Here is a 16,497-nt window from a genome sequence, read left to right on the forward strand (position 1 = left end):
TGACGGTGAAAACCTCATTAGTCACATCCTTAACTCATTAAAAAAATAGCTCGCACATTCATTGCTATAAATACATTATGGAAGCGTCATTCAATGGTACATCAATAGAGAGCCAGATGGCCTAATGAAAATTATCTAAAATTTCATTTAGCACATAATCACCACTTTTTTTTCGTCCACAAGTCAATGAAGCAGTGGATCATGTGATTGACTTGCTCCGGGGTTTCAGTCATGGGGATGTGTCCGGCGGTGGGTATTGCTTCCAAAAAAGCCTTCATGACCGTCTAAAAGCGTGAGACAATGTGTTTAAATTATCATCCAATCATCGTCAAAAATCTTTGCGATCCGCCAATTAATTATATGCATTAGACCTACCCTCTCCATCTGACATTCTTGCACGAGTGACACCTTATTGTCCCTGAGTCCATGTATAAGCAACGTAGGTGTGCAAATCCTTCTATGGAAAACATAATCACCTTCCGGCCAAATCATACCATCCAAAATATACCTCATATGCGATGGCCATTGCTCCTCACTCTCACTCCCACAATAAGGATGTTGTCTACCCCTCGGTGAGTACAGAATATCACGATGAGCACCACACATCAATAATGGTGAGAGCATTGCCCTTAGACACAAGTGTCCAGTCCCTTCTCTACTGGGCGGTGCTAATGGTGTTGGTCCACCCCCAGATATCAAAACCAACTGGTGAATTTCCTTGTCATATTTAGCTGCCAACGCCGTTGCAAAACTGCACCTAAATACATGAAGAGAATGAAAAAAAAAATTGGATTGCACAAAAATTGTAGTAATCGGTAGCTTTCACTACCCACTCGTCAATGTTGTAACTACGAGAATAATTTAAACAGAAAAAATCAATCCGCCCTTATTGTCTGAGAGATGTCATCAGTGCGTAGGCTTTGAGTGTTTGATTATTTGCCAACAGTGGTTTTTTAGGCCCCGTAATAACGGTTGGAATAGTTTACGTGTACGTTCTGATATGGGCTACGGTACTTTGACCCAACACGTAGCAGGTCGCAACGCATCACCGTAGATATACCATAAAAAATCATTACTTTGGAGTAATAGTAATCGTGGCCAGTAATAAAAGCTTGAATTACGAGCTTTGGGGGCTTGAACCCTTTGAAATTATGAGAGTCCATAAAAATGGAGGAATTCTTATACTTTCCCGCTTCCTTCATTAAAATAAAATTGTTGAATCATAGCGAGTAATAAACGTTACGTCATGAAATCATAAATTTATTTTTCTTATTCCTCTGAACGTACGGCTTTCAGCCGATTATATTTTCAAAATTATTCAGTAGATATGGTATGCAACAATTGAACTCAATTTAATATTAAGTTCAATATAATAAAACTCAAATTATTTACACCCACGCACGTTCTACCCAATTACTTAGCCAGACAAGCTACTAGTATGCAATAACTGAACATGCAATAAATCTCCACAATGTCTTCATTTTGTAATTCTCAATAAAAATCTAATCACGACATAAGAGATCTGAACAATGGGCAAAGGAGGCGTCTATTGTCACGCATTAATAAGCCATGAAAATTAAATTCATATGTGTTTTATTACCCGTAGTTATGGGCGACCAGGACACACTTATGACCAGGCCTGAAGGCGTAGTGCTCCAGGACAGCCTCGAAGTCCTCCAGTAGTCTGTCGAAACGATAATCCCCGGATCGCGTTGGTGCTGAGCTCATGCCGTGGCCCAACATTTCAGGTGCAATGCATGGATAGCCCATTTGTGTGAAATACTCGAGTTGGGGCTCGAATACTTCAGCGGATGAACCGAATCCGTGAATGAAGACTATAATGGGCTTTCTATTTCTTCGAAAAATCACCAAGTCACTGTCTGGAGTTTCCAGGACTGGAGGAGATTGAGGGCAACCCTTCATCGTTGCTCGGTAGTCTCGCATTTCAACGGGCTCCTGCTTCGATTTTTTCCCCCTGTTTGACGGGTTCTTGGGGTCTCGGTTCTTGCAGGAATTGCTGATCTTCGAGGTGAACTTCTCGCACAGAACGACAACGGCATTTGGCTTTTTTGGCGGCTCCTCTTTGAGAGTTGAAGACCTCGAATCTCGAAGTTCCAGCCGGCATCCGTCGAATTTAGTCTCGATTATGGGGTCCTCGAGGCTCTCGAGAATAACCGATGACTTGGAGTCGGTCTCCTCGTCGACAGATGAAAGTGATCCCGCGATTCTTATATCGATGTTTGGGAACTGTGGATTGTTGGATATTGAATGAAGTTCTCCGTTACTATTTTCCTCGTCTTCCGCCACCTTTTCATTGACTGTACTAGGATTATCGACATCCTCCCAGCTCGTTCCCACAGGCCCTCGACCAAACTTAGCGTCTATGATTTGCATCAGCGATTGTTCGAGACTGAGTTCCGGTTCCGGTTGAAACACAACTGTTTCAACACTGTTAATCCCGGAATCGATGCAGTCTAATTTCTCAAGATCTCCATCACCGGCAATTGGTTTTCTCAGATCGAAATCAATACAGTCGGGATCCTGTTGAGTACCAACAAAGGATTCGTTGACGTACCCACCAGTCTCAACGTTGTTATTGCATATGATTGATGTCCCCTCGAGTACTTTATCAGCGGGAAAGGCAAAACTGATGTCTAAAGATTTTTTTAAACTCGTGACTTCTGACAAATTTACGTCCTTATCCTCCTCGAGTACCTTTCTGCTCTTCCTCAATGCATCATCCGCGTGATTAATAAACTTCATGGAGTCATTCAATACCTCTTCAAGAAGAACATCAATGTACTTCTCGAGATCCTTAACAATTTTATTCTTAATCGCTAGGTCGTCGACATCGCGATTCCCTGTTGCCGGTCCAACATTGGCAATTTCCGCTAATTTCTGGTCCACCTGGCTCCTCGGCTCCGCTGTTATCGGCGAACTGAGGCCGTTCAGGTTCACTGACAGCCTCTGCTCAATCTCATCAATATTGTGACCGCTCTTCTCTGCCTCGACAAGACTCGTTCTAATCCGATTAATCTCAGCCGTAATCATGCACTCCTCATTCGTACTGAATCGCGATGATTGACGGAAGGAGCACCTACAGTTGCCCGATGAATGGGGCCGTTTTGTCCAACGTGAAATGAAATTCTCGTGAATGGATTCAGGTCGCTCACAGGGTAATTCATAAAATCCACTGCTCTTGGGAGTTGGACGTAATACACGAAGTGTTCGTCGAGTTTCGACAATGAAAAAGTCACACTCTGGTAACTCCACTCTTCCTGGTCCAATTTTGTTTCTATTTCTCAGGTACTCGAATACTTTGAAGCAACAGGAAGAGGTCAATTGACTCTCTCCCTCCTCCGTAACTGTCTCCGTTTCCATTTTCATCCGCGTAATATTTATCCGGACTACACTAATCCATTTGCGAAAGATCGTGAGATCCGTAGCTTTTCTCCTCACACATATTTTAAGTAATTTCTTCCCCACTTAACTGGAGCGTATCAGTTTTCCCATTGAGCACATGTGATAAAATAATTCTCTCGATTCTATCTGCATTGGGTTGTCCAGGTATCCGTCAACTGATAATTCACTCGTAGCAAAACTAGTTCTTCCAGTGTCTGGCTTGTCCCAATCGTTACCTCTTGGATAATCTCCCGAAAAAATCCAATCTCTCCGCGATGGAGGGAGAGACAACGAGGAAAAAAAAATATAAAAATGAAAGTAACGGCGCTCCGGTTGGACTCCTCGTGTTCACGCTAGGCGAATTCGCCGGTCCGATTAATTCACGAATTCCTAGGGACACTTGAGTCAACGTCGTGGGAGGAGCGATGTTATTGGAGGACAAACACGGACTGATTGATATACACCCAGTGATGATTCACTATTTGTAATTATCCTCAACTGCGACTAGAGTAACGCTCCATTGGTGCATTGAATATTAATGAAAATAATTGAAAAATATTTCCAACTATTTGAAGAACAATTTTTCACTGGAGAAATCACGCTTCTGCAAGTAGAAATAATACCTCACGGATCAGTCTCTCGTATCCACTTGTTGCATCGTATTCAGAGGTTCTCAAACACTATATCATATTATAAAACCACAGATGAATCATTAGCACTTATGACAACAGTGAACAATGAGTCTATCACGTAGTCAACAATTTTTGTACTCACAATGATCACTGGTATGTCGTTGTAATTCACAATTACTCATGTTTGTGTAATTTTCTTATATCAAACACAACAACCCGACCAGTGGCTAACAAACGCAAAACTCAAACTGGCAACTAGACGATCCCGCTCACCAACCAGCAGCGCTCACAGCTCTTCATATATATCGTGTCTCTTTCTCACCGGAAATATAAGACTTGACTGTAAAATTTTTGTTTAGCACGAGCCACACTACACTTACTAACGGCCAATATTGGGGCCAAGAAAGATAGACGAGCATTTTAGTGGCACGTAACACAGATGGAAAATTAAAAGAGCTTTGACACATTGGTGAACGAGTCACGGCGGCCATTTATACTAACAGTAGGGCTTTCTGAGGGGAGACCAGAATACAGTAGAAGTGGTCTTCGTGATCTGCCGAACGTGCCGGACCGAAGTCACTTCGTGCCCATGGGGCACCGTTACTCCTTCAACTGGGAACTGAACTGACGCTCATGATTTTAAGGATCTTTCCCCCCATTGGGGGCATTTTTTCTCCACTTGACTGAGATTATTTTAAATATTTTATATCGCACTTCCTGGCAGCTCTCACGAGACCTCCCTGATAGGCGAGTGGCAGGACTTATGCGCTGGAGAACATCCTCTTCCGTACACTTGAAAACAGATTTTTTTTTCATGTGGAAAATATCTTTAGTGGGTTCTGTTGGGAGGTGGCGAGAGTAGAGGAGTTTTGTGTTTACAGGGGGATTATTTTGAGGATATGTTTGAAGTGGAGGGCTCGAAAGCCTTCAGATCAGAGTTCTCTGGAGTTTGTTAATGTCACTGTCAAAAAAGTCCTCTCATTTTTTTCCCACAACTCTCCGCTCCGAAAATATTTAGACGAGAACAATATTTATTGAATTTTACCGACGATCTCCATTGACAAATCATCTATTCAGATTCTCCCTGGATCAACAGACGATGGTCTTTATGGCTTAACAACGAAATAAATCAATACCAAATGTTGTAAAAAATTAACTCACTACAATAGAATCTATATTTGAATTATTAATGTATGTGGCCCGCGTCGATGACACAGTAACGGATGACATCTTTATCCGCCTTGAATAACTATAAATTACGTGATCAAATTTAATTTCCCTTCAAAAGCTGCGACACACCCCATTAAGCTGTCCCATTTGCACCGAAAAAAAAACCTAGAGTAAATGCTTCTATGTAATTTAATAATATAAATGGGCCATTGAACATTGCATCGTTATTATGATGATGAGAAGTGTTTACACGAGGGGTGATATTTCATATCTATGCCCCAGGAAGTCTTCTGCAAGCACTGTACCCCGTACTCGGTCTAAACACACAAAAAGGTGACTCAACGATTATAACGAGAGATAATTTAAACTTCGTGTACAAGGTGCCTTTTGTGGACTCAGTGCAATGCATATCCTTGTTAGTTTCCCCGTTGATGTATATAGTTGGTGGGTTTTAAATTTGCACGTCAAACAGCGCCAGTGCAACAAAAACGTTAACCCTTATCATGACATTTTGCAACAAACAGTTGCCTAATGACGCCAATCGATTTAAACTACTCCAATAATATTTCACTCGTATCTTCATTCCTCGTCTAGACATACATGTATATTGATACTGCTCTGGAATGTCGCTCTTAGGATTGATCATATGCTAATGGAAAATTTTCTCTCAATTTATGAGGGAAAATTCTTGGAGTGTGCGTATGGGATGAGAAATTAAATGAGTAAAGCTTTTTGAAGATACAATACATCGTCAAGTACACGGAGAGCAGAGATTTCTAATTTTCAATGGAAAGTCAATTTTTCAATAAATTAAAATTTCTAATATATTAGAATAAGAAACTTTTAACTTTAGTTTAGTGAAAAATTCAGTGAAAGTTAGTGAAAAGATTTTTTCTCGTACGCAGCTCACATATTGAAGCTATCTATTTCGTAAAATCAGTACTTTTTTCTATTCAAAACCAGGAATTTTTTCAGAGGTTTTTTAGGCAGGAGAAAAATTAATTTAAGTGTAGACCTCGCACTAGATTTTTCGAGAATTCCTATCAAGTCAAATTCCGTTAATTGACCTGGACAAATGAAAACAGACTGAATATTGTTGTCTGAATCTGTCGTTCCTTGACTAATAAAGAAAATTCAATTGCCTGATTTTATCAATTTCCGCTCAGAAAATGGCCACATCATGTAATAAAATCATCGAGAGATTTCATCTTTCCTTAACCACTTGACATGAATATTCAGTGTTCCATAAAACATATTGATCTAGTTGTTAATCTTTCCAGTGAAAACTTGAATATTTCGAAACTAGATTTAAATTGGGAGGATCTTTCACTCTGAAATTCTAGTCTCATTTTTTCAAGAATGCATTTGATTTCCGGAGTATGAGACTGTCGGTCCTCCAGTGAATACGCAATGGTTTTGATTTCATCCATTCTCCGAGGAATACGGATGTAAATAGAATTTCAATAGATTTCCAACAAAATCTCAATACAATTTCAACTTTAATGAGATGCTAATAAAATTGTCTAGCGTAACCGTTAGTTCTGCCTCCGGATTTGTTATTTCGTAATTATTTAAGCTCCAAATGGCAGACGAATATTTGGAGAAATTATTAGATTGATATCTGAATAATTACATAATTTAATTCAGATTAACAAGTGATGAAGGTAAATAGAGGAGACGCAGGACGCGCGGCCGATCTTTTGAAAGCAAAAAAAAATTATCTGAATTGAATGACCATTATTTTTAGTCGAATAAAATATTTCTTCATCGAATACACCATATATGGATACACCATATGCACCAGGCAGATATACTAATCGTTTGAATTCCCCCGGAGTCTTTTTCTACTCTTTGGGGGTCGAACCTCGAGTTGAAACCAGATTTCCACTGCAGCTTCATAAATTCCAATGGCGCTACTGAAGTAGCTCCTGAGTTATTTAAAATAATGGCCTAACTTTCAATCAATTCATAACAAATTCCTAACAGTACAGAAAATAAAAGTGACATAACATGAAAGAAACTTGGCAATCGTGAACGTCATTCCGTTTGTCCGATAAGAAGTGCAAATTTGTTGATCTAGCAAGAGTAAACGCCAGCGGTAAATGACGCTAAAAAAATTAAGAGAAGTAAAATGTAAAAATAACAAAAGTTACGTACTAAAATATTAGCCAAGTGCATCGCCCCATATCCCATGGGTAAATAGTGTCTAGGGTAGGGTCATTTACACCGGCTCCGAACCCCGGGGGAACGACATTATAAAGTCTCTTGCACGTACGTACGTTCGTACTAACGCGAAGATGAAGTTGAGTGGAGTTGGTATCGCAATTATTCTATTCATCGGTACAATTAATGACGTAGCATTTGGGACTAATGATATTGATCATGGATCAAGTGGCAAAAATCAAACGCCGGAGGAGCACACTATTCTCCTTGAGTGCCAGCACTCGGACTATCGGACTTACATTAAATGTCTGAAGAGGCACAAGCGACATCACGAGCATCATGATACATCAGGTACTGTGAACGACCTTCAATTGTCGATTTGAATGATTAAAATTCATAAGCGCCATTAATTCGTTCGATTGTCCATATATTTCACGGTTACCTCTAATCCCACTGCTGATAGAGTAGATATCTGTTCCACATTATTTTTCTTCATGATGAACAATTTGTGATTATTCAAATCTAAGTTATCGATCTTTTGCGTCTCGGCCATTAATTAAAATTCAAACACCAAATCAATTAACGCCAAAAATAATGAGTCTCTATTCCCTCAATCCCGGCTCGAAAATATGGGATGTAATTTGACTTGTGCAGAACTGAATAATTTTTTTTTATTTAAAAAAAAAATGCGAAAACTAAAGCTTTTTTTATTAGTGATATAGCAGCATTGATGGTTTATTTATTCTGAATTGTCAGGCGGGGCCAGGAGCTGTTTCGACGAGTGTGGACTCGATCTTTGCACATCCACTCAATGTGTCAATCAATGTCACACAAAATGCATGAAAAAAACTAAGGAAACCCGACAGTTAATTACCACGTACGAAACTGTCTGCAATGACAACGATTGCACCTCGTCGGGGGGTTCAGGGACATCGAGAGGTCCAAATATTACCACTAACATCGATATCAATAATGTAATCCACAATCACGTGAATACGACGGGACCGCAGGGGCCGCCCGGCACACCAGGGGGCGATGGAGGGGGTGGGGGAGGACGAAATGGAGGTAAGGAATTAAAAGTATCTATTACTTTTACAGTTTTTCTATTTTCAAATTAAAAATTACATTTTTTCGCATATTTTTAAAATATTTCCAAGTGTAAATAATGACATTACTATGAAATGTGGAAAAACTTGGGATAAAATGGTACTCACGTGGAAATTCTGATGTTTCTCTTGGAAAGGAGAAAATTATTTAACCGGACGAAAACCAGGGAAAGCACTAGCATATCCTTAATTGAGACGTGAATCTTGTTCAATTTCCTTTGTTTATGAATCCTTAGGCACCCCAGGAGGTGCAGGAACGCCTGGAGGTGCTGGGAAACCCGGCGGTCCGGGGACACCCGGTGATACAGGCACCCCTGGAGGGCCAGGAGGATCAGGATCGCCTGGAGGTGGAGGTGGTTGCGCAGGAGGCTATGGATACGGCTGTTTCCCACCCATTTCAGTGGTTTCCACAGTCACATTTGGTCTCGGACCCATTGGTGGTTGCATAAACTCCCAGAGTTGGCCTTGTATCCAGCAAACACAAGTAATTAATTGATTAACTGTTGCCCTAGCAGTTCTCGGATGACTCTATTGTCTAACAACCTCCGAACGAACGACTCATCCGAGATAATTTGTTGTGTTAATTCATCTCAGACAGTCATTATGAAATAATCGAATACTCAATCATCGCCCAGGTTTTCAGTAATTCAAACTAGTGAAAGTTCCCTTCCATTTTGTATCTCACCTCATCCATTCATGAGCCATATCTATGAATTAGATAATGGTAATTAGAGAGGGATCGCTGGAAATTATTGAGAAACAAATTCAAATGAACCGAATAATTCTTGGGATCAAATTGGTTGAATTTAAGTGTTTTTCATTCGCCGAATACGTGCAATTACTTTAAATTATTTCTTGGGAGCATCACCTATCCCACGATTATTGAAATGCTATAGTAGCATCATTACGTAATTCTTGTTCCATTCACCTTTTATTTTAATGACTTGCCTACTGAAACAAATAATATTTCCAACTGTTACTCACTGATGTTTTTATTTTTTTCATACAGCCAGGCGCTTTCGACTGTTCCCTCTGCACGAATCCTTGGTACAAGTATCAGTGCGAGGTAAAATGCTACAACGTTCAATTACCGGGAGCTCAGGGGTTAAGCCCGTCTCTTCGCCCCGTCAATATATAACTAATTTCAAGTGCGATGGCGAAGATAGATGACACGACATTATTGGTCTTTTTGTTTCATCCCCTCTTTTGCAATATAAATAGAGTTGATTGTTTTATACTCAACGGACAACTGAACCCCTACGGACATGTATTCGCAATGTCAGGTGTTCAGACAGGTGCTTCACGTGCTCGTTTGGGGACAGTTATAACGATATATTTGCAGTTCATGATGACACAGTAAATAATAGAAATTTCCCTCGGTGAGTGGAAGGCTAACAGTTATCTTGCACAATTCAATCACGCCGGTTTGAAGCTACAGTATTCATCGAGAAATGTGACATGTTACAGCAGACAATAGATACTCACATAACTAAATTATTTGTGGAATAACATGTTTAATTTCCTTCTTCGTTTTTTGAAGTTCATAAAACCTCACTCTGAATCATATAAATACACAAAAAAAGTTTGAAAATCATAAGCGAAACTAAAACCGAGTGTTTGTTGTTGACATCAAAATTAATTGCCTTCAGGTCATTCCGAGGTGGCCACGTCATTATCACAGATAAAAAATTACTAATTGTAAGACTTCCAAGGTTTTCCATGTTTTTTAAATCGTCAAAAAATATATTATTCGAATTAATAGGAATGTACTCGCCTCAAAGCCATTCGTGTAACTTTAGAACTGAGTTCATCGACATCAGAAATTATTTTGAGATGACAACATTGCAGCGATGATAACGTTGATGACAATACAATCTGTGGGGTCTTGTACACAACTTGGAATGTGGCTTTGTTCCACAGAAGTGACACGACGGTGAAAGGAATGAAATTCTGCAACAATTATGAGGATCAACATTTGATCTTCATTGCAGAGTTACAAGGGCATGAAAGATAGTAGTGAAGTCCGCACTTTCCTCGTTTATGCCCTTATTTCAGTGAAAAACCATACCATAATTATAACTTTTGCGCCTTCTTATACTCCAAGGACGTTATTACAACTGACTTTACGGGGGGATAATGGGGAATAAATGTACTTCCTCATTGTAAAATTTGTCGTGAATGACTCTAGAAATTTGCAGATGTGAGTTTAATAATCTAGACGAATATCCGGCAGTTGTTTAGCGCATAAATAAATAATCTCCTCACTTTTTATAGTCTCAGGAAGTTTCTCTTCTCATGTCATCCTGTTACAGAATTAGGATTGCGAGATTAGGTATTGAATTAATAAAACATATTATTTAGTGAACATGAAATATATTTTAAATCTTACAACTACTGCGACACATTTACGTAACGAGGAACACTTTATCGCTTTCTTTGAACACCGAATAATTCATTTCTTCGGGACTAATGTAGGAAGAGCCCGAACGATTCTGTTCCTAAAGATTACATTGCCAGCTCACTTATTAATTAAAAAATGATAAATTACGGTATCGAAAGAACATGAAATACCTCTCTATCTGAGGTACTGGAACACATTCACACTAGAACATTCACCTTCTATCATTGTCCAATATAATTCCCATTAAATCTCCAATAATTCACTTCTCTAGAAGAGATAAATGTCCCCAGAACGTCGAAACCCATATAACCAATAATAATTTATGATATTCTTTGGAAAATCAAATATAAATTCCCGCAAAACCCACTCACTTTACATCCTAAATTTCTCGCATAATCCCACGCCAAGTAAATACCCCAGTAACCACAACAAAGATATTTCCCAAATGAATAAAAACCTGCCAAGCCACCCCCTCAATTCCCAGGTGTGTTTGCATCAACGGTCGTTACACAGGTGCGTGTTTTCCCCGTAAAAATCCAATAAGCATCCCAACCAAAAGCCATTAGAAAATATCTTAACCAGTTAACCCCATAACCACCATTTCGCAATCCGTAATGGATAAGCCGGTTGGATAATGAGCGAAAGTGATCGACTAGCGTAGCATCTCGGCGTGGGAATACCAGCGTCGTTTCACCTACTCCATGCATCTGCAGAAACATTGATATGCCACGTGTGCCTATTAAATGGCACGACACAAGCACAAATTTATGATAAAAATTGGCCTCAAGCAGTGGATAAGAGAGACAATGCAACGGCTCTCTGGAGAGATACAATCGGTCGACGAAGTGGAAATGCTGCGAAACTTTGCCATCTGCTCCTGGGAATTTTCAAAAGCATCGGGTGAAATTACCAAGCGTGGGGACAGATTACTACTGTTCCAATGGAAGTAGTGAAACTATTTATTCTTATCTCTACGTACTCGATTCCCAAAAACGGAATCGGTGTTTACAATTTTGTTATGGGAAAAAAATTCGTTTCCTCGTGGAGCCCAGTAAATTAGAGAGTTCGTTAATGTTAGTAGAACATTTGGATTGTGGTTCATAAACCGGAAGACAATTTTCTGGGGACCTCCCACGGGCATCCTCGACTCGTGCCCCATGAGTGAACATTTTCTTACGTTACATCGTGTTTTAACGTTGTAATGGGGGGCCCCCACTGGCGAACATTTGCCATCACTGCAACTCATAATTGTGTACGTCTTATTCGAGGGCCCTCGAGAGTGCAAAAGGCACTGGACATTAAATTTTTACGCTTCGATGATTGAATATGGAACTTGGGGTTGTTTTTAACACTTGAGAAGTGCTGTTCAATGTAGCATGTGGTGTATGGACGCGTCTTTAGGAGAGTTCTCTCTGGTGGAGGTCCTAATTTACGACGGCACATGTCTCGCCCTTGTGGCTGAACTGGCCCAACGAGGGAGTTTTCACGTATGTCCGGGAGGCAAATGGGGAAAATAATATGGAGAGAGACCCAATTGCTTCGGAAAGGATGAATTGTTTTGTTGGGACTGGAGAAGTGAAGGAGGTGGTATGCAGTGGAAGAGAGAAAACAGTGAATGAGTTTTGCATGAGCGACTTTTGATGCCTCCCGTCGCTTTTTCAATTTACTCGGCCGTGAAGCCATTCGACAAATTGGTACGTTTGGAGTAACGAGTTGTCGATAATGGGTTGAATTCAACGTATGCAAACGCAGGAGAGGAAGTGAAAATATTTAATTTTTAAGATATTCAGTTTCAAGAAGTCTATTTACAGGGGCAATGTGGCTCACCGGCTTCTACCGTCACGTGTTAATGACTGGCCTTCGCTTCATTATGTAATTTGTGTTCATTAAATGGAGAATATTTTATCGAGCTATGTCACCATAACGTTTTGTCGAGAATTTCGTTGGTTTTGTTGTGCAATTCGTAGAAAGTCGGTGGGTTTGGAGCAGTGACTTTTGGAGTATCCGGGTGGTGAAAAATGGGTGATAACAATTGTTCTCATGATTGAGATAAATATTACAAATTTTCCCAAAAATAAAATTAATGCTCAATTGTGAAAACTGTTACGGTTCGTTGCAGCACCTGTTGAGACATCGTAAAGTGATTTTCATCGACTGAAAAGATCTTACTTGTACTGGTGCCCTGCGAGTGTATTCCTTGATTTAGGGTGAAGTTTCCGGGGGTTTTCTATTATATCAGTTACAAATCATAATTTTATCAAGATCTGAAAACCCACAAGGGCGTTTCGGAGTATCGGCATTGGATTCGGACCCATGGGGCTGTTGAAATAGGATTATGTCCCCCTAATGTGGTGTCACTTATCGGATAACTTCGGGTAATGAGCTATCGCGGCGGGTGGGAGGGGGGGCTTCCCTAGGAGACGAAACGTTCAGCGGATATTAAAGTCTCGTTTATTAAATCGTTCCCAATGATGGCTCCTCAAATGTATTGACCAATCTCAGGAGAGCACTCACTACGGAAAATTGTTCTTTAATCACTGACACATTATTTTTTTTGCTTTTGTGTGAAAAAATTCCAATGCTACGTGAAACTAAATATTTTTAATGGGCTAGTAATTTTCTCCAAGCACTTAACAAACTTCTCTCCAATAATTCAGCTGATGTTCCCCTTTGACACAACCGGACGAGAAATATCTTAAGCGTCTTGACCGAGTTAGTTCACTGCACTTTCATCAGTTCAATGAGGTATCGTCTAGACCTCCCAGGGGTGTTGTGTTCACGTCGCCACATGACGAGACGTCGCGTCACTCCAAACCTCGACCCAGCCCTCCAGCAAGTACTCAAGTATCTCCTTGCCATGACAAATGGAGTACCTACCACCAACAAGCCATTAACAAAAAACCCAAAGCTCTATCTTCAAACTGAAATAAAAGTCCGTCCCCATAAACTCCGACTCAGTTTACGACGTGTCATTATCGTAATGATTTTGCAAATGATGTTTGCTGTATTTCACATGACTCAGACAGCCGTATTAGGACGACCCGTTGGAGCCATTACGAAAAAATGCAGGATGAATAAAATTCAAGAGTCTAGTCGTCGAGACTACTCTCGCACGAGTGCTTGTGTACCTCCCCCTTTTTTACAAATTAAATATTCACAAACAGAGAAGGCCAATCGTTTTAATTAAATACATCCCGAGGACTTTCCTCGGTGCTCCCGTTTTGGTTGTCTCTCGAGTCGATAACAACGTTCTCAGCATTACGAAATCCCCGCTCGCCAAATTGGATCGTCCTGAAATATTTTCGATCCACTAGATTACCTCCTCCCGTCACGATTCATTTGATTAAATAAATAATGTCCATTTGTTTGAGAATACCTCGCATTAAAATTATTTTCAAGACTCCACTCTTCCAGTCTCCCTCTCGACAATCCAAAAATGAATAACACGTTCGTGTCTCAATCAAATATTTCATTCCACATATTTGCCCCCCAATTACGCAACTAAGTAATGAGAGTGATTCAGTGGCCGATGAACTACGCAGTACATCACCCTCCACCCACTTGCCAAAAATTATAATTAACTCATCTGTCCAAACAATATGTCTCATCAACGGTACTTTATTTCATTGTTTTGATGCAGCACGCTGTGCGGTCAGTGGAAGAGTGCTACTCGCATTTAATTAATTACAGTTTCCTTCCAACAGTTATGAGTGCGCAACCGCACAAACATAACTACGGAAGGGAGGCTATTGCATGAGCATGCGAGGGTGACGGACGGACACACGTTCACGCGGTCAATGCCGAGAGGGTGTCTGCATCAACCCCCCCTACCTCATCACCTGCCCGCTCACATGACAGTTATGCCATTGGCCGAGCCCCATTTTTGTACCTCGTCCGTAATTAGTATTATATTAATGGAAGGACAATCCCCACTGGGCACTGCCCAATGTTGGCTAATTGAAGTAGCTACTGTTGGTGCTCCATTGTCACAATTTTAGTTCTTCACACGTTGGAGGATAGACGAATAAAAGGGATGGATTTGGGGAGAATTTTACGAGGGGCTTAACGCTACCCCGATGTAGGCGGAAATCCCCAAGAGGGAGCCCCATCTTCCACTGGGGATTATACGCGTCCCAACGTTTATGGGAAGAAAGCGCTGTCGAAGAGGCCGAACGCTATTGCTATACCTGAGATTTACACTGCGACCACTTTTCTCATATACATTCATGCGGAACAGTCTGCATTATTTATGGTACGTGAGTAACATTTCGCGTGTGGAGACCCTGCATAACATTCCACAGGAGTAAGAGAGGGAAGAAAAAAAATTATTACCATTTGAAAATAAAATTTGAAAATCGGTCTCTACAAGGGACGGAGGGGCTGGGTCAATAGCCGCGGGGATTTTCCCCATTCGCATTGTGTTTATTTTAATTGAAAATGAAAATCATCACTGGGTTTGAATAATGCATAATTTTCCATCATATGTCATGTTTTTTTGTTCGCTGAGTCATCCGTTTTTTTTTATCTTAACGGAAAAGGAAAATTCGGGGATTTTTTGCTTTGGTGGGGATTCAGCGACTGTTATTTTGATTCCCGATGAAATTTGTAGTTTATACAGTGGTTCGAGGGACGCCAGGTGGATGGAGGAGAGGTATTTTTATAGGAGTAATTGATGGATGTTTTATCCATTAATTGTAGAAGATATGAAAAAAATATTTATTTAAAGATTGGGCTCAGAGGAATAGGTAAAAAAGCAGAATAGGAGTTCAGAGAAACAGCCACATGATGCGACGTCGGAGTTGGATGAGAGCGAGAGAAAGGGGTAAATACATAACGATATTAAGAATAATGACGTCACTAAGCCCACAGGCAGTTGATTTCTTCCACAGCAGGCTCTATCATATGTTTACATCATTTGATAGCAGTCGTCTGGAGATTCACTGGAAGACCTTACAGACGCTCTCTCTAGGAAGTATCATCGCAAGCAATAGATAAATAAAAAATGAATCCAGCAGAGTACGATAAATAATTCAATCATATTACGTTAAATAATTTTATAGCGCGAAAAATCTGCGTTACGTGGGTTACGATTTTTTCATTCTAAAACGGAAATGGGTGGATACCCGTTTAATACACCATCCAAGGAAGACGGTGCAACAGAGTATAATCGGTAGCAGGTCGTAGGCAGGACTATGGCCTGGAGCTGGCTAAGAATAAATTAAAATAAATTTTCAACTTGACGACATACCGAGGGGGTAACTGCATAAGTCAGTAAGCAGGTTACTCAAAATGTTGTATCGCAGATGGGTTGCAATACATAACAACCTGACCGTATTAATCCTCACGCATCAGCGTTAACTTTTCGATTAAAAAAAATCAGGTATGAGACCAAACAGAATGCACCCAATTATTCAGGATGTGATTTATTCCGCGTCGACAATAAAACATCCCCAAACTAATGCTATCAACGGGAGAGTAGAATCTCGAGGGATTGCCCTCATAAAAAACATTAGATCCGAGATTAGATACCCAAAACAAATAACGTTTCTGAGAATTTTTCTCGCCGAGAGTGAGAACCGAAAATTATTAATGAATTCTCGGAGACTTTTTCCATCGCCAACGG

The 16,497-nt window shown here is 40.3% G+C and overlaps 2 protein-coding genes across 2 annotated transcripts; one reads left to right on the forward strand and one right to left on the reverse strand.

The window, feature by feature from the left end:
• Nucleotides 1-129: 129 nt before the first annotated feature.
• Nucleotides 130-4,762, reverse strand: LOC135164285 (uncharacterized). Its single transcript, XM_064124491.1, has 3 exons — nucleotides 1,601-4,762; nucleotides 376-757; nucleotides 130-284 (listed from the first exon to the last, which is right to left on the reverse strand). Exons 1-3 carry the CDS (start codon nucleotides 3,385-3,387, stop codon nucleotides 159-161), a joined length of 2,295 nt encoding a protein of 764 aa, XP_063980561.1. The 5' UTR covers nucleotides 3,388-4,762; the 3' UTR covers nucleotides 130-158.
• Nucleotides 4,763-7,428: 2,666 nt separating this feature from the next.
• Nucleotides 7,429-10,742, forward strand: LOC135164296 (collagen alpha-1(II) chain-like). Its single transcript, XM_064124521.1, has 4 exons — nucleotides 7,429-7,718; nucleotides 8,124-8,432; nucleotides 8,710-8,957; nucleotides 9,483-10,742. Exons 1-4 carry the CDS (start codon nucleotides 7,502-7,504, stop codon nucleotides 9,609-9,611), a joined length of 903 nt encoding a protein of 300 aa, XP_063980591.1. The 5' UTR covers nucleotides 7,429-7,501; the 3' UTR covers nucleotides 9,612-10,742.
• Nucleotides 10,743-16,497: the final 5,755 nt, after the last annotated feature.

This window comes from Diachasmimorpha longicaudata, chromosome 7 (genome assembly GCF_034640455.1).
Source record: "Diachasmimorpha longicaudata isolate KC_UGA_2023 chromosome 7, iyDiaLong2, whole genome shotgun sequence".
NCBI classification, from domain to species: Eukaryota; Metazoa; Arthropoda; class Insecta; order Hymenoptera; family Braconidae; genus Diachasmimorpha; species Diachasmimorpha longicaudata.

Excerpts from the sequence above, each read along its gene's own strand:
- LOC135164285 (XM_064124491.1), bottom strand. The coding sequence starts at position 3,387 with ATGAAAATGGAAACGGAGACAGTTACGGAGGAGGGAGAGAGTCAATTG. Across the intron at positions 758-1,600 it reads CTGGTCGCCCATAACTACGG|GTGCAGTTTTGCAACGGCGT; the intron begins GTAATAAAACAC and ends TCATGTATTTAG. Across the intron at positions 285-375 it reads AAGAATGTCAGATGGAGAGG|ACGGTCATGAAGGCTTTTTT; the intron begins GTAGGTCTAATG and ends TCACGCTTTTAG.
- LOC135164296 (XM_064124521.1), top strand. The coding sequence starts at position 7,502 with ATGAAGTTGAGTGGAGTTGGTATCGCAATTATTCTATTCATCGGTACA. Across the intron at positions 7,719-8,123 it reads CGAGCATCATGATACATCAG|GCGGGGCCAGGAGCTGTTTC; the intron begins GTACTGTGAACG and ends CTGAATTGTCAG. Across the intron at positions 8,433-8,709 it reads TGGGGGAGGACGAAATGGAG|GCACCCCAGGAGGTGCAGGA; the intron begins GTAAGGAATTAA and ends ATGAATCCTTAG.